This window comes from Garra rufa, chromosome 16 (assembly GCF_049309525.1).
Source record: "Garra rufa chromosome 16, GarRuf1.0, whole genome shotgun sequence".
Lineage (NCBI taxonomy): Eukaryota > Metazoa > Chordata > Actinopteri > Cypriniformes > Cyprinidae > Garra > Garra rufa.
In genome coordinates, this window is record NC_133376.1 from 4,475,426 (window position 1) to 4,498,962 (window position 23,537).

Genomic DNA, 23,537 nt, shown 5'->3' on the forward strand with positions numbered 1-23,537 from the left:
ACTCATGCTACAGCAGCTTCTGTTGTGCATCCTGTGCTACAGAACTGTGGAAATGCAACAATACAGCATGCATCTGTCCTGAAATGAAGTAAGAAAGTATGCTGCAAGTCCATACTGTATGAAAACAAGCGCCTGTGTTTATGCTTTGTCGTAAATGTGTTTTTTATTCTTCTTTGGCTGTGGTTAAAACACTGTGCCTCTATACCCAGAGTGCATTTCTAAATATAATATGCCCAAAATGCTGCTTAAGTAGGCTGCTGACTATGTTTTGCCATTACGATGACCAAAAATGATGTTTAATTAGTCATATTAGTAGGTTGTAAGACCACATTGTTTAAAGTTATGTCTAAAAAGCTCATTATGTTTTGAAATACAGTCATTTCTGTTCATTTTTCCCATATTTATTACTGTGCATGTACTTGAATGTTTTAAATAGTTTACAGTTTACACTAAGGATGTTTTATATCTGTCTGGTTGGGCTAGTGACTCTGCCACAAATAAAATAAAATAAAATAAAATGTTGTTTTCATAGTTTTTGGCATATGTGACCTTATACTGTTGTTAAGACAGCAAAATTTTAGACACCAGTGAAATTCTCAATTGAGTTTTGATACCACAGCAAAAAAAAAAGCACTAGCCTAACTAATAAAGTGCAAACATTATTAAAATAAACCGTCTAAAACAAAACTAAGAAATGTTTTTTCAGGCAGGTATAATAGTAGTTAGTATAAATTACCTTCAACCTTAATCTTTGTTAACACTAACACTACATGATTCATTAAACAGCAGTGAGTGATTTTCTCTTTGTCCTTTGTTGTTTGATTACATTAATGCCATAAATGAGTATATTAGGCTGCTGTCACTTTAAGACCTAATGTTTAGATTTTAAATACTGACATAATTTGATTTGTTGCATTCACTTGACTGGCTGTATTTAGGCGACTACTCGTTGAGATGTGCATTGTGACATAATTTTGTGTTTTTGTCTGTTAAGATGTGTTAAGATGCTAAAGAGATCTCAATTCCATATTCTCTTGTTGCTCCTGACATAATATAGGGTCATTCTGTGTCAAATCAACCAAATTTCAAAAAACTTCCCAGCTCAAATTTTAGATTTTGCTAATATTTATTCTGAGGAAAGATATACATTGATATACAGTGATAAAAGGCAAAATATTAAATGTCGTGGATGAATAATTCATGATTAATCCATTATTTTGTAGAGGGAGGTCAAAATGTCAATTTTCACCTTAGATTCTGAGTCAAGTTACAGGGGGGTAAAAATGACTTCAAATAGATTGCAGCATCATTATCTTATTTTTGCACAGAGATTGGTAGTTATATTAGTAAAATCTGTTGACTTTAGCAATCTTTGTTGCAATATGTGCCAATGGTGACCATTCAAAATTCGGCAAACAGCACTTTTCAAGTTTTTCTCCACTGAAAATAGATAACATTCAACAATCTGGACATTAAGCCTCATTGAGATCCTCATATCTCAGGGACTGAATGATGTAGGGTTTTGAAAATTAATATTCCAAAAAAAAAAAAAGAGTTTATTTACAACTAGAGTCTAAAATAATATTGCAATAGCTTTAATACCTCTTGAGTTATGGGCACGCAAACTTTGGAAAATGAATATTTATAGCACTCAGACTGCAGTTTTCTTGACAAAAAGAAACAAGATACATCTCCTCTTTTAACATAATTTGTTCTTCAGACATTTCTCTTTAAAATAAAAGATCATGTTTTTTTGTTTGTTTTTTTTAAATGGACCCATATTTGGTTTTTGACCACTGAAAATGTGTACATTTTAACGATTTACTCCTGGAACCATGTTGAAGTTCCAATATCTCTGGAACAGAATCTCATAGGGCATTAAAAATAAAGATGCCAAAAGGAAAGTTTGTTAAGACCCAATATCTAAAAGGACATTCAAATATCTTTAATACTTCTTGAGTTACAGGCATGCAAACTTTGGAGAAAAACTTGAAAAGTGCTATTTTCCCATTTTTGAATGGCCACCATTGGCACATAATGCAACAAAGATTGCTAAAGTCAACATATCAAGTAATTTTTACCCCCCTGTAACTTGACTCTGTATCTAAGGTGAAAATTTGACCTTCCTCTGCAAAATAGTGGATTAATCAACAATTAATCATCCATGACATTTAATATTTTGGCTTTCATCACTATACATGTCTATCTTCCTCAGAATAAATGCTAGCAAAATCAAACATTTGAGCCAGGGACCTCTGGTTGACCCTACTGTGGGGGGTCAAAAATCTTAAGATTCTTTCATGCTTTCACATTAGGCAGGGCTTTATCAAGCCCAGGTTTATTTTTGCCCTTAATAATATTTACAGTCCAGTGTAGGTAGTTACATTTTCTTCAACCACATTGCAACAGTTTACTGATGGAAGAGAAGTTTCAGTGTAGTCTCTTTTCTTTCTCAGGTTGACTATGGCGCTTTGCCTGTGGCTTATTGTGGTGGTCCCAGTATGCTGCTGGGCACAGGAGCCAGTGGATACGACAGACGATGGTGTTTTCCAGCCCCAAAGTGCCCTCACTGACATGGAGTTTGCCAGTGTGAGCACATATCGTGGTCCTGGAAACACTGACTCTCGCCCCAATAATAAGCTGCCCATCCTTCTTTGGTGGAGCTCCAATCTGTTCCCGCACTTCCCAGGAGATACAGAGCGTGTGGACTGTGCCCACTCATCCTGTCTAGTCACAAGCAACCGTAAAGTTCAGCTGTATCGCCGCACGGCATCCATTATTTTCTATGGCACAGACTTCCGGGCGTACGAGGCTCCGCTGCCACGTTTGTCCCATCAGACCTGGGCGCTTTTCCATGAAGAGTCGCCCATGAATAATTACCTTCTCTCTCACAGTGTTGGAATCAGGCTGTTTAACTACACAGCCACCTTCAGGAGGGAGTCTGACTATCCTTTAACGCTGCAGTGGTTGCCCTCTCTGGAATACCTTCTGAAACCAATAGCAGTCCCTCTGCAGGAGAAGAACCGCTGGAGACGGGCCGGTCTGGCCCCTGTGCTCTACATGCAGTCCCACTGTGATGTGCCCTCAGACCGGGATCGCTATGTTCAAGAGCTGATGAAATATATAGAGGTAATACTGTAAGAAATGTCAAAATTTTAAATATATTTAAAATAAATAGGCTTTAGCCCCAATTTGCTAGTTGTTGTCTGAGTTGCTGGCCAACTTATAATTAGGGATGCACCGAAATGAAAATTCTTGTCTGAAGCGGAACAAAATTAAACACTGGGTCGAAGAGTCGAAGTGTCCCCCCCCCCCCCCCATGTATTTTGCCAATTTTTTACCATTGCATAAATTAAATAGTCAAAATGTGCTTTTTACAGTTTTGTCTTGCTTTAAAAAAAAATCAATTACAAAACAATAAAAAAATATTTACTTAACACTGAACATTTTTTACATTCTAGTAGGCATTATAGCCTACCAACAAAGCACAATTTAACTTACAATTAATAAGTTAGATTAAAATATTCTTTGTCCATTTTAAGACCCCCTTCTTGAATCAGGCTTGTGTTTTTAATGTACAAATAAATGCAGCCTTGCTGAGCAACGGAGAATGTTATAATAAATGTATTAATTGAGCTGTTGGAATGATTGTTATTATTATTATTGTCTTTTTTATTTTACTTTACAGAACAACAGAAAAATTACAATACTAACATTTATGAATGTTGACTGGCACAAACCCAGAAGTACTACTTTTTGCTGACAGCAGCAGATTTAGCCTAGGATCTAGGGCTACAGGCAGGTGAGGGTTTTTTTTTTCGGGGTTGGAGCTAAACTCTGCAGAACATCAGCGCTCCTGGACCAACATTGCCTATCCCGTATCTAACACATTGTTTTCATTTGTCAAGTGTATCATATAGTACATTTATGCGTTTGCCAGACATTTTTATCCGAAGCAACTATTGTTGCATTCGAGGTACACATTTACATTTTATCAGTTCTAACGCTCCCAGGTAAATCGAACCTATGACATTTGGCATAGTTAGTGCCATGCTGAACAACTTGAGCTACAAGAAATGTATGATGCCTTGTGTTTTATTAAGTAATTTAGTGTATTCCAGCCTTTTGTAACAAAATCATACTTTACTTTTTATGCATACACTAGAATATGTGTACAGTGTGTGCATCGCAAATGTCATCATCAGCACAGTATTTTAGGTGCAGCTTGCATGTAGACTTTGCAATTTTTTTGCACTTATTAGTTTGTCGATGGGCCTCGCCCATTGTTTCACAGTCAAAAATTAAAATAAAGAGAGGGACAACAAAGAAACTACTGGAAACACAACAACAAAAGTCACCCGGATCGCACTTGAGCACTTCTGTGAAGAGACAAACCAGTATAAATGAGTACAAGAGTACAAAGAGTGCAGAAACTGGATGAGGAAACATTCTAGTGTGTATATGTCATATGCCTACTGACCCCATTGTCATCCACGATGTTCATGTCTTTTTTTCTTCAGTCGTAGAGAAATTATGTTTTTTGAAGAAAACGTTTCAGGAATTATCCCTATATAGTGGACTCCAATGGTGCCCGCGAGTTTAAACTTCCAAAATGCAGTTTCAATGCAGCGATATAAGACGATTTTGAAGTTGGAGGAGAAAATGAGATGGGAGTTTTTCAACATACCCTAACTGTCTTAAACCAGAATACACAGAGTACACACAGAGCTGGACAAGATGAGCATTTAAGGTTTAAAAGTATGTAATTTTTTTTTTTTCTTAGAAAATTGTTTCGCTAGATAAGACCCTTATTCCTTGGCTGGGATCCTTTGAAGCTGCATTTAAACCGTATTTTGGAAGTTCACCATTGGAGTCCACTATATGGAGCACAATTCAGAAATGTTTTCCTCAAAAAACCTTATTTCTTTACGAGTGAAGAAAGGAAGACATGAACATCTTGGATGACAATGGGGTGAGTACATCAACTGTAAAATCTTCTTAAAGTGAACTACTTTAAGAATTTTTATCGTCATTTGTGTCTTCTCCTCAGATTGACTCATATGGGAAGTGCCTTAATAACAAACCCCTACCTGACTATCTGGAGGATACCAGCACAGCCACTGGTGAAGACAGGCGCTTCATGAGTTTTGTCGGCCGTTATAAGTTCCACCTAGCCCTGGAGAACGGCCTGTGCCCCGACTACATGACGGAGAAGCTGTGGCGGCCCATGCAGCAGGGCTGTGTGCCCATTTACAGGGGTTCATCATTGGTGGCTGACTGGCTGCCAAACAATCATTCTGCTATCCTCATTGATGATTTTCCCTCTCCACGGGAACTGGCGGAGTTCATAAAAGCTCTGGATCAAGACGACGTAGAGTACTCACGCTATCTGGAGTACAAAACGCCGAGCAAAATCACTAATCTGCGTCTGCTGGAGGGGCTGGAGACCAGAGAGTGGGGCGTCAATGACATGAGCAAACCAAACTACCTGAACGGGTTTGAGTGTTTTGTGTGCGACCAAGAGAATGAACGTCTGGCAGCAGTAAAAGCGCACAGGAAGAACCCAAAACAAAACCTGTCGCCTCAACCAAAGATGGCCAACAGCTTACACATGGGCTGCCCGCTGCCCAGTCCTGGATATGGACCTGTGGAACACCTTGACCCACATGATGGGTGAGCAGCTTTCGTTTATTACCATTTCACTGTAAAATGCATCACATTTTAAGTTAACGGAGTCATGCACTAATTATTTTATAATATTCTCTGAGGTCCACTTATAAGATTTTAACATCAAAAAGAATAATAATTTATTAGTGATAGGCTATTTTCTGTCTTTGTTTTGACCCTCTCTGCAGAACAGTGTGTTTTTGGCACATTCTATGATTGGCTAACAGTTTTACATTTTAAACATAATAGATGTACTGTGATGTACGCTTAAAAACAACATGGGTTATTTGGGTTGTAATGTATAAATACTTAGTATATATCAAATCATCTGAACAGACAATGCAATAGTGGTACAAACATGTTTACTCATACTTACGGTATCTCACAAAAGTAGGTACACCCCTCACATTTCAGCAACCATTTTAGTATATCTTTTCAAGGGACAATACTATAGAAAAAAAACTTGGATATACAACCCCAAATCAGAAAAAGTTGGGACAGTATGGAAAACGCAAATAAAAAAGAAAGTAGTGATTTCTAAATTTACTTTGACTTGTATTTCATTGCAGACAATACAACAGCACATTATTTAATGTGTTCCTCATGATTTTTTTTTTTTTTTCTTTTTTCAAAATAAACACGTATTCCAATTTTGGTTCTTGCAACACATTTAAAAAAAAATTGGAACTGTAAAGCATTTACCACTTTGTAATGTTGCCATTCCTTTTCACAACACTTAAAAGACGTTTAGGGACTGAAGACACCAAGTGATGAAGTGTTTCAGGTGTAATTTTGTCCCATTCTTCCTGCAAACAAGTCTTAAGTGTGTTGCAGCATGGGGTCTTTGTTGTCGCATTTTGCGCTTCAAAATGTGCCACACATTCTCTATTGGAGACCGGTCGGGACTGTAGGCAGGCCAGTTAGGGTGCTTTCACATCTGTGGTTCGGTTCATTTGGTCCGGACCAAGAGCAACAAATGATACATTGTAGCATTTTTCTGCCGTTTTGGGTCCTTTTCACACCACACTGATTGCTCTGGTCCGAACCAGTTGAAACGAACCAAAATGCAGTCATGTGACAACATCCACCTCACTCGTTGGCCAGATCGTGTCATTGAACCACTGATCTATAATAGAGAATTATATAGATCAGTGTGTTGAACGTATTTTCTAAACTGTTAGGGGCCATTCAAATGTCCCGTCTTTTGCGCGCTCAAGCTCGTTATTTCAAATGTAGACGTGCGGTATGCGCGCTCAGCATGGAAGCGACGTGGTCGCGACGCACACGTTTTTTCCATTCGCGAAAGCGCCGCATCGAGATAAAAACATCGCAACTTTTCAGAATGCTGCAAGCGCACCGCAGGTCATGTGACATAAACCAACCAATCAGCTTCTTCCTTTCCCTTAATAACATTGAAAGCATTGACAAGTTGGAGAAGCAGCTTATCATAGCTGTACAGGCGTTTTCCATGCGTTTTTAGGCGCGACATGTGAACGGCCCCTTAAACAATGAGAAAGATTGTGATGTTCTTGTGAGTTTTCGAAAGTTGGGACCTATATGATCATCAGACCAAATTTATGAGGCTCCGCACCTCCTCACAACTCCAAGTTTGTCCGCGAGCTGTCTTGAGGCTATGTTGCTAACTGTCAACAAATACTTGTCCTCATCCCATAATGAACAGCGCAGCGGACTACGGCAGCTGGATTAGTCCAAAAAGGTGCAGTACTTTTTGCGGTTGGGTCTGTTCTAGTTCGGTTCATGTTCTCACCACAAACGAACCGCTCCCGTGTTCGTTTGAAAGCGTACCGAGACCACCTCTTCAAGGAGGTCTCGGTACGCTTTTTTGGTCCGCTTTTGGTGCGGACTCGAGTGGGATTGCTACATTCACACCTGCCCAAACGAACCGCACCAAGAGGGAAAACGAACTCTAGTGCGATTCAACCGAACTAAATAAGGCAGGTGTGAAAGCACCCTTAAGTACCTGTATCCTCTTCCTCTGCAGCCAGGACTTTGTAATGCGTGCAGAATGTGGTTTTGCATTGTCTCTTGTTGAAATATGCATGGGCGTCCCTGGAAAAGAAGTCTTCTTGAAGGCAGCATATTGTGCTCCAAAATCACTATGTACTTTTCAGCATCAATGGTGCCATCACAGAAGTGCAAGTTACCTTTGCCAAGGGCACTGACACAACCCCATACCATGACAGACCCTGGCTTTTGGACTTGTTGCTGGTAACAGTCTGGATGATCCTTTTCTTCTTTGGTCCGGAGCACAGAGCGTTCATTTCTCCCAAAAAATACTGATTCATCTGAACACAGTACACGTTTTCACTGTGTGATGGTCCATCCCAGATGCCTCAGAGCCCAGAGAAGTCGACGGCACTTCTGGACACTGTTAACATAGGGCTTCCTTTTGGCACAGTACAGTTTTAACTGGCATTTGTGGATGTAACTATGTGTTGTGGTACTTGACAAAGGTTTGCCAAAGTAGTCCTGAGCCCATGTGGTGATATCGCTTATAGATGAATGACGATTCTTGATGCAGTGCCGCCTGAGAGATCGGAGATCACGGTTGTTCAGCTTAGGCTTGTGCCCTTGTCCTTTATGCACTGAAATTCCTCCAGATTCCTTGAATCTTTTGATTATGTTATGCACTGTTGAAGGTGAAATATCCAAATGTCTTCCTATCTTTCTTTGAGGAACATTGTTTTTAAACATTTCAATAATTTTCTCACGTATTTGTTGGCAAACTGGTGATCCTCGGCCCATCTTTGCTCCTAAAGGACTAGATGGATGCTGCTTTTGTACCAAATCACCTGTTTCACATGTCACCTCATCACATCATTATTTAACCAGTTTACCAGATTACTAGCCCTAAATTGCTCCTGTCCCAACCTTTTTTGGAGTGTGTTTCAGGTCTGAATGACAGGAAAGGATGTACATTCGTGGCCAAAAGTTTTGAGAATGACACAAATATTAGTTTTCACAAAGTTTGCTGCTAAACTGCTTTTAGATCTTTGTTTCAGTTGTTTCTGTGATGTACTGAAATATAATTACAAGCATTTCATATGTTTCAAAGACGTTTATCGACAATTACATGACATTTATGCAAAGAGTCAGTATTTGCAGTGTTGGCCCTTCTTTTTCAGGACCTCTGCAATTCGACTGGGCATGCTCTCAATCAACTTCTGGGCCAAATCCTGACTGATAGCAACCCATTCTTTCATAATCACTTCTTGGAGTTTGTCAGAATTAGTGGGTTTTTGTTTGTCCACCCACCTCTTGAGGATTTACCACAAGTTCTCAATGGGATTAAGATCTGGGGAGTTTCCAGGCCATGGACCAAAAATTTCAACGTTTTGGTCCCCGAGCTACTTAGTTATCACTTTTGCCTTATGGCACGGTGCTCCATCGTGCTGGAAAATGCATTGTTCTTCACCAAACTGTTGTTGGATTGTTGGAAGAAGTTGCTGTTGGAGGGTGTTTTGGTACCATTCTTTATTCATGGCTGTGTTTTTGGGCAAAATTGTGAGTGAGCCCACTCCCTTGGATGAGAAGCAACCCCACACATGAATGGTCTCAGGATGCTTTACTGTTGGCATGACACAGGACTGATGGTAGCGCTCACCTTTTCTTCTCCGGACAAGCCTTTTTCCAGATGCCCCAAACAATCGGAAAGAGGCTTCATCGGAGAATATGACTTTGCCCCAGTCCTCAGCAGTCCATTAGCCATACTTTTTGCAGAAGATCAATCTGTCTCTGGTGGTTTTTTTGGAGAGAAGTGGCTTCTTTGCTGCCCTTCTTGACACCAGGCCATCTTCCAAAAGTCTTGGCCTCACTGTGCGTGCAGATGCGCTCACACCTGCCTGCTGCCATTCCTGAGCAAGCTCTGCACTGGTAGCACTCCGATCCCGCAGCTGAATCCTCTTTAGGAGACGATCCTGGCGCTTGCTGGACTTTCTTGGACGCCCTGAAGCCTTCTTAACAAGAATTGAACCTCTTTCCTTGAAGTTCTTGATGATCCTATAAATTGTTGATTTAGGTGCAATCTTAGTAGCCACAATATCCTTGCCTGTGAAGCCATTTTTATGCAACGCAATGATGGCTGCATGCGTTTCTTTGCAGGTCAACATGGTTAACAATGGAAGAACAATGATTTCAAGCATCACCCTCCTTTTAACATGTCAAGTCTGCCATTCTAACCCAATCAGCCTGACATAATGATCTCCAGCCTTGTGCTCGTCAACATTCTCACCTGAGTTAACAAGACGATTACTGAAATGATCTCAGCAGGTCCTTTAATGACAGCAATGAAATGCAGTGGAAAGTTTTTTTCGGGATTAAGTTCATTTTCATGGCAAAGGAGGACTATGCAATTCATCTGATCACTCTCCAACATTCTGGAGTATATGCAAATTGCTATTATAAAAACTTAAGCAGCAACTTTTCCAATTTCCAATATTTATGTAATTCTCAAAACTTTTGGCCACGACTGTTTATTTACAAATAAATTGAAGTTGACCAGACAAAACGTGACATTGTGTTCATATTGTCTGCAATGAAATACAAGTCAAAGTAAATTTAGAAATCACTACTTTTTTTATTTGCGTTTTCCATACTGTCCCAACATACAGCCATTATTGTCAAAATAGCTGGCAACAAAAGTAAGTACACCCTAAGTGAACTTGTCCAAAGTGTCAATATATTTTGTGTTAGCACCATTGTTATCTGGCACTGCCTTAATCATCCTGGGCATGGAATTGACCAGAGTTGCACAGGTTGTTGCTGGGATCCTCTTACACTCCTCTATAATGACCTTACAGAGCTGCTTGAAGTTAGACACATGTTGCTTCTCCACCTTCCGCTTGAGGATGCCCCACAGGTGCTTAATAAGGTTCAGGTCTGGAGACATACTTGGCCACTCCATCATCTTCAGCTTCAGCTTCCTCAGCAAGGCAGCTATCATCTTGGTGGTGTGTTTGGGGTCAGTATCATGTTGGAAAACTGCTGTTCGGCCTAGTTTCTGGAGGGAAGGCATCATGTTCTGCTTCAGAATGTAGAGTACATAATGGAATCCATGTTTCCCTCAATGAACTGCAGCTCCCCAGTACCAGCAGCACTCATGCAGCCCCAGACCATGATGCTACCACCACCATGCTTGACTGTAGGCAAGACACAATTTTCTTGGTACTCCTCACCAGGACATCGCCACACATGCTGGACACCACCTGAGCCAAACAAGTTTATCTTATAGTCTCATCAGACCACAGGACATGGTTCCAGCAATTCATGCTCTTGGACAGGTTGTCTTCAGCAAACTGTTTGCGGGCTTTCTTGTGAGCCAGCTTCAGATGAGGCTTCCTTCTGGGATGGCGCCTATGCAAACCGACTTGTTGCAGTGTGCGGCATATGACAAACCGACAAGCTTCTACTTCTGCAACCTTTAAAGCAATGCTGGCAGCACTCATGCATCTGTTTTTTGAAGCCAGGTTCTGCACCTGACGCACAGAACGAGTGCTCAACTTCTTTGATCGACCCTTGCAAGGCCTGTTCTGAATGGGAACCATCTTGGAAAACCTCTGTATGACCCTGACCACTGTAGTGTAACTCAGTTTCAGGGTGTTACTGAACCTCTTATAGCCTTGACCATCTTTGTGGAGAGAAACAATTCTAATTCTCTAATCCTCAGAGAGTTCTTTGCCATGAGATGCCATGTTGAACATCCAGTGGTCAGTATGATAGGATTGTGCTTAAAGTACCTAATTTTAACTGCTCTAATACAAGATATACATGTTTGTATGGTCCTGTCAAGCAGGCTTTGCATGGTTAAACAACATACTGCTGTTATCACTGAGGGTGTACTCACTTTTGTTGCCAGCTGTTTTGACAATAATGGCTGTATGTTGAGTTATTTTCAGAGGACAGTAAATCTATACTGCTATACAAGCTGCACATTGTCTACTCTAAAATATGTCCAAGTTTCATTTCTATAGTATTGTCTCTTGAAAAAGATACTAAAATTGTTGCGGAAATGTGAACTGACTTTTGTGAGATACTGTATATGTTGCTACATCACTGTTGGATCCAATGGAAGGAGAAATGGATTCGCGACAGGGGTTTGTTATTGGATTAATCCTGTCTTTGTCTCTTTAGTCCTCCCCACTGATTAATGCATGCAGGGGAAGGAGAGATGCAATGATTTTATTCTGCATAGGCTGTCTTTCATCACACTATGACGTGAAGCCTGTATTTATAATAAATTATAAAGGTATTATTAAGGCATTATAATAAATGCATAATGCATTATAAAAAACCTTATAATATGATGTATCTCATGAGTATTCATAAGAACAGAACATAAGAACTGGGCGGAGCAGGAGGCGCAGGAGCCCTCCAGGGCGGAGCAGGAGGCACAAGAGCCCACCAGGGCGGAGCAGATGGAGCAAGAGCCCACCAGGGCGGAGCAGATGGAGCAGGAGCCCACCAGGGCGGAGCCGAAGGAGCAGGAGCCCACCAGGGCAGAGCCGAAGGAGCAGTAGCCCACCAGGGTGGATCAGAAGGAGCAGGAGCCCACCAGGGCGGAACAGGAGGCGCAGGAGCCCTCCAGGGCGGAGCAGGAGGCGCAGGAGCCCACCAGGGCGGAGCAGATGGAGCAAGAGCCCACCAGGGTGGAGCAGATGGAGCAAGAGCCCACCAGGGTGGAGCCGAAGGAGCAGGAGCCCACCAGGGCGGAGCAGAAGGAACAGGAGCCCACCAGGGCGGATCAGAAGGAGCAGGAGCCCACCAGGGCGGAACAGGATGCGCAGAAGCCCTCCAGGGCGGAACAGGAGGCGCAGAAGCCCTCCAGGGCGGAGCAGGAGGCGCAGGAGTCCTCCAGGGTGGAGCAGATGGAGCAAGAGCCCACCAGGGCGGAGCAGATGGAGCAAGAGCCCACCAAGGCGGAGCAGATGGAGCAAGAGCCCACCAGGGCGGAGCCGAAGGAGCAGGGGCCCACCAGGGCGGAGCAGGAGGCGCAGGAGCCCTCCAGGGCGGAGCAGGAGGCGCAGGAGCCCACCAGGGCGGAGCAGATGGAGCAAGAGCCCACCAGGGCGGAGCCGAAGGAGCAGGAGCCTACCAGGGCGGAGCAGAAGGAGCAGGAGCCCACCAGGGCGGATCAGAAGGAGCAGGAGCCCACCAAGGCGGAGCAGAAGCCCACCAGGGCGGAGCAGATGGAGCAGGAGCCCACCAGGCTGGGACAGACAGACCTGAAACACAGACCACGGACACAGAAACAAAGAGGTCATGGAGTTCACTGACAGCCTTCATACCCGTGAGAGGTCGAGCAGAGAGTTCATAGATGGCCTCCTTGGCCAGGACAGGGCAGACAGGGACCACAGGAATGGCCTCCATAGCCGTGACAGAGGGGACCGGAAACTCAGGAACGGCCTCCATAGCCATGACAGGATGGACAGGAATCTCAGGAACGGCCTCCATAGCCATGACAGGATAGACAGGAATCTCAGGAATGGCCTCCATAGCCGTGACAGAGGGGACCGGAAACTCAGGAACGGCCTCCATAGCCCTGACAGGATAGACAGAAATCTCAGGAACGGCCTCCATAGCCGTGACAGGACAGACAGGAATCTCAGGAACGGCCTCCTCAGGGGATTCCGCCATAGACGCCGCCGCCATAAAAGGCATGGGCGCAGCGGACATGTGGACAGATGAGGCCCTTGATTCAGGAAGTGCTGCTGTGTCTTGACTTGACTCTGAAGGAACAGCTGCGACTAAACTTGGCTTTGAAAATACACCTGCGACTTGACTTGGTATAGGGATTGCGGCTACGACCTGACTTGACTTTGTAGGAACAGCAGTAGTGACGTGACTTGCCTTGGCAGGAACAGCAGCTGTGATATGGCTTGACTGTGCAGGAACAGCAGCTGTGACGTGACTTGACTGTGCAGGAACAGCAGCTGGCGCAGGTTCAGGAGAAGCAAATATGACGTTAGCGGGCGCTGACTTGGCTAATGTAAGTTTGGGGAGACCAGCTACTCGAGCCGATAGCAGCGGTGGGTCCTCCACGCTAGACACCAACCCTCTTGAGACGGAGTTGGCACGATAAAGTGTAGATGTAGCGGCCATCTTGGCCGGGGACTCAGGCTTGGCGGCCATCTTGGCCGGGGATTCAGAAACAGAGGCCATCTTGGCCGGGAACTCGGGAACGGTGGCCATCTTGGCCAGGGATTCAGGCTTGGCGGCCATCTTGGCCGAGGATTCAGGAACGGAGGCCATCTTGGCGACAGGCTCTGACGTGGCAGCCATCTTTGTGACAGGCTCTGGCGTGGCGGCCATCTTGTGCAGAGGCTTGAGCGTGGCAACCATCTTGCGAGCAGGCTCTGGAAGAACGGCCATCTTGTAAACAGGCTCAGGAAGGGCAGCCATCTTTCAAACAGGTTCTGGAAGGGCGGCCATCTTGTGAACAGACTCTGGATGGGCCGCCATCTTGTGAACAGGCCCTGTGCTAGCAGACATCCTGTGCTGTGGCGGCGACCATCTTGTGAGTGGACTCAACCTCAACCACAGTAAACGGAGATTTACAATACAACAGAACAAAGTCAATAAACTGTTCAAGGGTCCATTGGGGTCTTCATCAGGTAAGTTGAAACTGATATCTGGGTCAAGTCCACTCCAGAAACATTCCTTAATCATGGTCTCCTCACAAGGTGCCAGGTGACTATAAGTAATGAATTCCTCCACATAACACTCGATGGGACGGCCATTTTGGAAAATGGAGCTGAGCAAACTCACGGGGTTGAATGAACTTCCTGCTAGATCCATAATATGGTCAGTTGTTCTGTAACGGCTCGATGGTCAGAAGAGGCAGGATGAGGATCTAAATGCAGTAGTTTATTTGGAACTCCACAAAGAAACAAGAAATACAGGAACTCAGACTCGAGCAAGAAACAACCATGACAAAACATTACACATTTAACAACTGACCAACCACAGAGAAAACACAAGGACTATTTATACACAAGACAGAGGTAATGATCTAATAGGTAACCATGGAAACTAACAGGGGAATGGGCGTGGTGTAATAAGTGTCCATGGCAACAAATAGGGGAGCAGAGAGGCAGGGAAGCAGAAAACAATGGGGCACAGAAACAACAAAATAAAAGTCCTTAAACACAAACACAGCAAACACTGACCAGACTCATGACAGCATCCACTTAAGTTACCAAGGATTATACATCTCATAGTTTTAATATTAAGTTAAGTAAGTTTTTATTGTATTATCAGTTTGATTATTTTAATGGTACCCGTTAGACAGCTGTTGACAATAAATCTGCAACTACATGCCAGTTAGCAGTAACTATTATTAGTAGTGTGCTAAATATTTGCTAACACTCGATTTTTATGGTTCCCCAACAAACTGATTATAAGTAACTTTGCAAGTACGTGAACCTTCTACCTAGACTAACCTTAACCATTATATTTGACATGTACTTGCTTATAGTCAATAGAGTAAGGGGACCATAAAAATAAAATTTAAAAATAAATGCAATATGATATAGTCCATTATAAATGACGTCGATTTAATATGGTGTCCATTGTGTGTTATAAATAATCATAATCTTAAAAGTTAACCTCAAATACGTAAGTATTATAAATACAGGCTTCATAGAATTTTTTTTTTCGGCTTGGTTTTAAGAAAAGCTGTTTGAGTTCTAAAACTTTACAAGATGTTTTTATAGTACGTTGACCTGTTTTATGTCTAGAAGATCAAGGGAAATTTGATTTCTCAGTTCATGACCCATTTTAATTTGTTGTGAATGTTGTTTTAAAGCAAGGCACGGAGTAGAGTGAAATTCTGATGTTTGTTTTCAGCTGGCTTCAGATGTGGCCGCAGGACTACTGGCAGAGTCTGGATCAAGCAGAGGCTTTGGAGTCACTCATCAGACACAACGTCTCAGATCCGTCGTTATTGTGGCAGCATATACAGAGTATTGCTGTGAGGAGAGCCAGAGGCCAATGAGAAGAACTCAGGACTCACAATCCACCTGAGGGGACGTCACAGATCAAAACTTCCTCTGAAGTCTCAAGACTGAAATATTTTTGGAAACAATTTGGCAATGCACCTAAGGCTGATGAAATGTGAAAATCACAATAGTCTTGTTACATTTAAATATTTCCCATCAGTATTTTCTACTATCCATTCACAATGAATGTTCTTGAGCTAAATGTTAATCTAAAAGCTTCAGCAGATGTTGAATGCTCACACCTTACAATCACACAGGCTTGCTTGCAGCTTGTCACAGAAGGTCTCATAGAAGGATATCACTGCAGTTATGATGAACAAAGAATAACGATGTCTTTGCATAATGGTCTTGAAGGGTGAATCTCATGAAAACACGTCAAGGTCAAATTTCACTATGAAATCAAAAGGAAAAAATACTACATAAAGTAAAGCAAGCAAAACTCCTTTTTAAACCATTACGACTTTAAATCATTAAGCATATTACACCTCTATAAAATTATGAGTATGTGTCTGGATGACTTTGTTTTGGCGATTTACATTATACTAAATGGTGATGCTAATTATTGAATATACAGCTATTTCCATTTTTAGTACTTCCAATATAGCATTTTTTCATATGATGGAAACGAATGGGAATGTGGGCGTGAAGGAAGGTTGTTTATTGTCATACAATGTCACAATTGAAATTAATTTGTCAAACTTTGCTCAAATCGTGCAAAAAACCTTTTGAGTGATTTGTTTTTAATAACCTGGACCTGTTTTCAAACGGTTCATGACATTCTCCTATAGGACCTGTTCATGTCTCAACCTGTTTCAGTGTTCGTGTACCTCAGTATTTCTTATGCAATATTTATATTTTTTACTGCGCATTCTTGTAACAAAACAATAAAAGCAGAATTTGACTTGCATTCAATGAGAAGTTTGCTTTAATGGTCAATATTGATGCAGGATACATATTTTCAAAACAATGCTACTAAAACAGCAATACGATATCTTTAAAATGGTTTCTGATGATTAAATACAACAAAGATATACATTCTTACTGTCTTGACTAAACATTTAAAGTGAGAAGAGAATCCAAAACAAAATCCTATATGCCCTGCAACAAGCACAAATAACATTTTATGAACATATTCAGAAGGTATTCTCCACAGCTGCAGTGTGAGATGTCAGCCGTAAGATCAGTGAGGAAACATAAAGAGGACTGTGTTTTGTGTCAGTAACAAGTCTAATTCCTATTCATATAAGCAAGTTAGCTACTCTTCACTGATGTTTCAAGCAGTGTAAGCAGATCTCCTTATATCACATTGGCATAGCAGCTCTCACAATGGACCGTCCCACGATGGAGAAACATATTGTGGAGAAAATCTCCCATTGGTTTACTGCAAATACCACACTAGAATGGGGGGGGGAAAGAAATTCAATATATATTTTCATTAAGTATGGCAGGATAGTATATCACAAATGAGCTAAAATATATCCAGCACATTGTGCCATACAAATTAGAGAGGTGTCTGGGAAAAAAGAGTTCTTTGTGTGAGCGGATATTGTTGCGTACCTTAAAGCAGGCTGGGTGACAGGATATGTTCAGGTGCTCAATGGTGATTTTGGCGTCATTTCCCACCAATTCTCCACAGTATGTACAGGGAGTCATATCTCCTCTGAAAAAAAAGGGGTCATTGTTTATGGCTCGTATGACAAAAAAAAGCCCATTTACTCATAATACATAATCACATAGGATACATAAATTTGGTCCAGAATGAATGAATATGTCTATTTGTGTATATTCGTAAGTACAGAAGTGTTCTTGTCATATGTTATGTGAGATATATAAACATGTTACCTAGAGTAGCTAGAGTAGCTGCTGGGGCTGCTGTAGTTGTAGTTGGAGGATGTTGATGACACATAGTCATAGTCAGAGCTGCTATAAAAAAGAAACACAGAACAGTTTTGTGGTTGAAGACTATTGATTCACAGATAACTTTTCTATGATCTACCACAAACAAATCTCTGTACTGCTGTTATTTCAGTCAGTTTCAATAATTAAAATCCAGTCAAGGTTTGTTTTGTGCATTATTATGGTCTACACTGTTAAAAGTTTTTACCAGTTTCAACTTAAAATTTTAAGGCAGCTGCTAAACTTAAGTTTTTAAGTTAAATCAACCTACGTAATATCAACTCACAAGTTAAATCAACACATTTTATTGTATTAAGTTAAAATGACGAAGTTTTCACCAGTTTCAACTTAAAAACTTAAGTTTAGCAGCTGCCTTAATTTTAAGTTAAATCAACCTACGTAATATCAACTCACAAGTTAAATCAACTCATTTTATTGTAATAAGTTAAAATGACAAAGTTTTCACCAGTTTCAACTTAAAAACTTAAGTTTAGCAGCTGCCTTAAAATTTTAAGTTAAATCAACCTACGTAATTTCAGCTCACAAGTTAAATCAACTCATTTTATTGTAATAAGTTAAAATGACGATGTTTTTACCAGTTTCAACTTAAAAACTTAAGTTTAGCAGCTGCCTTAAAATTTTAAGTTAAATCAACCTACGTAATTTCAACTCACAAGTTAAATCAACTCATTTTATTGTAATAAGTTCAAATGACTTGTAGTTTTAAGCTGAGTTAACTTAAAATTTTAAGGCAGCTGCTAAACTTAAGTTTTTAAGTTAAATCAATTTACATAATTTCATCTCAAGTTAAATCAACTCATTTTATTGTAATAGGTTAAAATGACTTGTAGTTTTAAGCTGATTTAACTTAAGTTTTTAAGTTAAATCAACCTACGTAATATCAACTCACAAGTTAAATCAACTCATTTTATTGTAATAAGTTAAAATGACGAAGTTTTCACCAGTTTCAACTTAAAAACTTAAGTTTAGCAGCTGCCTTAAAATTTTAAGTTAAATCAACCTACGTAATTTCAGCTCACAAGTTAAATCAACTCATTTTATTGTAATAAGTTAAAATGACGATGTTTTTACCAGTTTCAACTTAAAAACTTAAGTTTAGCAGCTGCCTTAAAATTTTAAGTTAAATCAACCTACGTAATTTCAGCTCACAAGTTAAATCAACTCATTTTATTGTAATAAGTTAAAATGACGATGTTTTTACCAGTTTCAACTTAAAAACTTAAGTTTAGCAGCTGCCTTAAAATTTTAAGTTAAATCAACCTACGTAATTTCAACTCACAAGTTAAATCAACTCATTTTATTGTAATAAGTTAAAATGACGATGTTTTTACCAGTTTCAACTTAAAAACTTAAGTTTAGCAGCTGCCTTAAAATTTTAAGTTAAATCAACCTACGTAATTTCAGCTCACAAGTTAAATCAACTCATTTTATTGTAATAAGTTAAAATGACGATGTTTTTACCAGTTTCAACTTAAAAACTTAAGTTTAGCAGCTGCCTTAAAATTTTAAGTTAAATCAACCTACGTAATTTCAGCTCACAAGTTAAATCAACTCATTTTATTGTAATAAGTTAAAATGACGATGTTTTTACCAGTTTCAACTTAAAAACTTAAGTTTAGCAGCTGCCTTAAAATTTTAAGTTAAATCAACCTACGTAATTTCAGCTCACAAGTTAAATCAACTCATTTTATTGTAATAAGTTAAAATGACGATGTTTTTACCAGTTTCAACTTAAAAACTTAAGTTTAGCAGCTGCCTTAAAATTTTAAGTTAAATCAACCTACGTAATTTCAACTCACAAGTTAAATCAACTCATTTTATTGTAATAAGTTAAAATGACGATGTTTTTACCAGTTTCAACTTAAAAACTTAAGTTTAGCAGCTGCCTTAAAATTTTAAGTTAAATCAACCTACGTAATTTCAGCTCACAAGTTAAATCAACTCATTTTATTGTAATAAGTTAAAATGACGATGTTTTTACCAGTTTCAACTTAAAAACTTAAGTTTAGCAGCTGCCTTAAAATTTTAAGTTAAATCAACCTACGTAATTTCAACTCACAAGTTAAATCAACTCATTTTATTGTAATAAGTTCAAATGACTTGTAGTTTTAAGCTGAGTTAACTTAAAATTTTAAGGCAGCTGCTAAACTTAAGTTTTTAAGTTAAATCAATTTACATAATTTCATCTCAAGTTAAATCAACTCATTTTATTGTAATAGGTTAAAATGACTTGTAGTTTTAAGCTGATTTAACTTAAGTTTTTAAGTTAAATCAACCTACATAATATCAACTCACAAGTTAAATCAACACATTTTATTGTATTAAGTTAAAATGACTTGAAGTTTACACCAGTTTCAATTTAAAATTAAGGCAGCCGCTAAACTTAATTTTTTAAGTTAAATCAACCTACGTAATATCAACTCACAAGTTAAATCAACTCATTTTATTGTAATAAGTTAAAATGACAAAGTTTTCACCAGTTTCAACTTAAAAACTTAAGTTTAGCAGCTGCCTTAATTTTAAGTTAAATCAACCTACGTAACATCAACTCACAAGTTAAATCAACTCATTTTATTGTAATAAGTTAAAATGACAAAATTTTCACCAGTTTCAACTTAAAAACTTAAGTTTAGCAGCTGCCTTAAAATTTTAAGTTAAATCAACCTACGTAATTTCAACTCACAAGTTAAATCAACTCATTTTATTGTAATAAGTTCAAATGACTTGTAGTTTTAAGCTGAGTTAACTTAAAATTTTAAGGCAGCTGCTAAACTTAAGTTTTTAAGTTAAATCAATTTACATAATTTCATCTCAAGTTAAATCAACTCATTTTATTGTAATAAGTTAAAATGACTTGTAGTTTTAAGCTGAGTTAACTTAAAATTTTAAGGCAGCTGCTAAACTTAAGTTTTTAAGTTAAATCAATTTACATAATTTCATCTCAAGTTAAATCAACTCATTTTATTGTAATAAGTTAAAATGACTTGTAGTTTTAAGCTGATTTAACTTAAAAATTTAAGGCAGCTGCTAAACTTGGCTTTTTAGGTTGAATCTGGTGAAAACTTTTTACAGTGTATGCATTTCATAGTCACGTTAATTCATTTCAGTGCTGATTTTTGGCTTAATTGTATTACTTATGTATCACATGTAAGCAGTTTTGTGTGGAGTAGGGATGCACCGAATGTTCAGCAACCAAAATTATTCGGCCGAAAATAGCAAATAATAATAAGCATTAGTCAGGGTTCAAAGTCCAAAGCGAGGAAAATCTGTGTGATAAGAATCATTCATAAATCTGCTGCTGTCAGCAAAAAGTAGTACTAAGGTCTTCTTGTGGTGTTCCGCAAAAATAGAAGTCAACATTCATAAATGTAAAAGCCTTTTCACAACAAAAGCCTCAGGCTTAGAGAAAAGTAATTTCACGTCTGTACAGTAGACCGCAGAAGAAAAAATGTCAACTCTTTAGCAAAAAAAAAAAAAAAAAAAAGGAAAACAAATGTTAGATTATCTTGAGTAATTTTTGCTTAGTATGAATGAATTGCATCATCGAAGGTCAGCAGCAAAGACATCGGTTAATAAAATGGGATTAAATACATAAAGAATATTTGTATTATTTAACATATTTAATTATTGCAGGTTTGCGTTGAATTTCACAGTTTTTATTCATTTTGAGGATTACTGTATCTGTTTTTTTAGTGAGTGAGATGAATTAATGCATGTTCACATTTATTCTAGAACTAAAGTAACATCTTACTCACAACTTCTCTCAACATGGGAACAGGAGAGCTTTTAATCAATAAATGGGGGGAAAAGTAAATGCCGTTACTTATCTGAAAAAGTAACTCAGATATTTTCTTGTCAGTTATAAAGTATAAAAATGCGTTACTTTACTAGTTACTTGGCAACTTGCGTTACTTGTAATGCGTTAACCCCAACACTGCTTATTCTAACATTCTCCTTTGCTCAGCAAGGCTGCATTTATTTGTACATTAAAAACACATGCCTGATTCAAGAAGGGGGTCTTAAAAATGGCCAAAGAATATTGTTTTACTAACTTATTAATTTTAAGTTAAGTTGTGCTTTGTTGGTAGGCTAAATGTCTACTAGAATGTTAAAAATGTTGGATTTTTTTTTTTTTTTAAGCAAAACAAAAATGTAAAATGCACATTTTGGCTATTTAATTTATGCAATGTTTAAAAAAAAAAACATGAAAAACCGTGTTCGGTAATCTGCCTTCATCCCAGTGTTCAATTTTGTTTGGCTTCGACCAAGAATTTTCATTTGGGTGCATCCCTAGTGTCTTAAGAGTCTTAAATCTGGGGCCTCATTTATAAAGTATGCGTACACAGAGATAAATCCACACCAACACTCATGTTTGTAAAAACTGCTTTTGACGTGGAAAAGTGCTTAGCGGTACTGCAGGTTTTTGGAAATGTAAGATGTTCTTGCAGTTCGCTGTTCTAAATTAAAGGATTTGGAAAATGACTGTGATCTTGGTGATCACATCTGAAAGAGCGTCTGTGCATTCTATGAATCACACATGCACATATTTAAGAGATGCATCCATCAAATTTAGGATGGTTTTATACCTGAGGCCAACAAATTGAGAACCGCTCATTGGCAAAATGATTATAACAGCAGAAAATTTTTGTAAGAATATAAAGCCTCCAGGTTACCTGCCATCAGCACGTGAGTCATTCAGATATTCCTTAACATAGACAAAGTTCCTAAAAACAGAAAACAAGAAAGATCAGACATTCAACAGGCTCAGGTTAAAATAATCAGGCTTTCATCAAAATAATATCTTCCCACATACTTCCTGGAGTCAGATTCTGGTAACTTGTCCTGGTCAGAACTCTGCACTGTTCTGGTGCTTGTTTTGGTGCTGGTTTTGTAACTATAAGACAAAAATAGTCATTATGTTAGAAATCTTAGAAAGTCTCAGACAACAAAACGTGACCTCTGATGTACCATGCACATTAGAAGGTTCTCATGCACTCATACACTGTGTTTGACTACAGAGGATGGACTAAAGGGTGAAAATATAAAGAAAGGCACTATTTCAGCAAGATCTTTGAAGAAACAATGAGTAACCCAAGACCTAAAGCAGGGCTATACTTATTTAGCTGTTGCCCTAGAAAACCTGCCCTATATCTTTTGCTCCAGCGCTCTGCTACTTAATTCTGAAATCAGATGCTGAACAGGAAAAGCTAGTTTAGCCCCTGTGACCAATACATGAGTATTACATGAAGATTTGGCCAGACTGGACAGTTCAATGCTTGTTAATCCCGTTTAAAAAATACTTTTGTTGAAAACATCAAGAACAACAACTTTTAATTATTTATTTTAATCTTTAGGGAACATCAGGACTTCAAAGTGTCCTAAAAGTATGTTATTACAAATATGAGATATTATACATAAGCTTGGAAAAGCTTCCCCTGTCTTCACAAAATGTGCAATAAGTCTGGAAGTTAATATTAAACATTAATCATTACTCCATATTTAATATTTGTATATATATATATATATATATATATATATATATATATATATATATATATATTTTTTTTTTTTTTTTATTATTTTATATATATATATATATAAATATAATATTAGTATATATATATATATATATATACACACACTGCAAAATATGCCTTTCTTACTTGGATTTTTTGTCTTGTTTCCAGCCAAAATATCTAAAAATTCCTAAATCAAGAAGCATTTTCTAGCCAAGTAAAAACTATTTTCTTGTTTTCAGAAAACAAAAGTCAAAATTAAGTGAGTTTTTGCTTAGAACAAGCAAAAACTAGAAAACAAGATTATTTTTCTTGCCCCATTGGCAGATTATTTTGCTTGTTTCAAGCAAAAATGCACTTAATTTTGACTTGTTTTTTTTTCTGAAAACAAGAAAATAATTTTTACTAGTCTAGAAAATCG

At 38.8% G+C, this 23,537-nt stretch overlaps 2 protein-coding genes across 3 annotated transcripts in view; one reads left to right on the plus strand and one right to left on the minus strand.

Annotated features, from left to right (window-relative positions):
• Positions 1-16,590, plus strand: fut11 (fucosyltransferase 11 (alpha (1,3) fucosyltransferase)). Its single transcript, XM_073820509.1, has 4 exons — positions 1-88; positions 2,457-3,129; positions 5,051-5,673; positions 15,532-16,590. Exons 1-4 carry the CDS (start codon positions 84-86, stop codon positions 15,677-15,679), a joined length of 1,449 nt encoding a protein of 482 aa, XP_073676610.1. The 5' UTR covers positions 1-83; the 3' UTR covers positions 15,680-16,590.
• znf185 (zinc finger protein 185 with LIM domain) overlaps positions 16,586-23,537 on the minus strand; it is a 24,447-nt gene continuing 17,495 nt past the window's right edge. Inside the window, exons 22-26 of one of the 2 annotated variants that reach the window (XM_073820508.1) lie at positions 22,414-22,494; positions 22,274-22,324; positions 17,526-17,603; positions 17,241-17,343; positions 16,586-17,078 (exon numbers count right to left, since the gene is read on the minus strand). In XM_073820508.1, the coding sequence (XP_073676609.1) occupies positions 16,980-17,078; positions 17,241-17,343; positions 17,526-17,603; positions 22,274-22,324; positions 22,414-22,494 (412 nt within the window). In that variant the 3' untranslated portion in view covers positions 16,586-16,979. Of the gene's footprint in view, positions 17,079-17,240; positions 17,344-17,525; positions 17,607-22,273; positions 22,325-22,413; positions 22,495-23,537 lie in introns of both variants that reach the window. The other variant, XM_073820507.1, reaches the window with a different exon arrangement.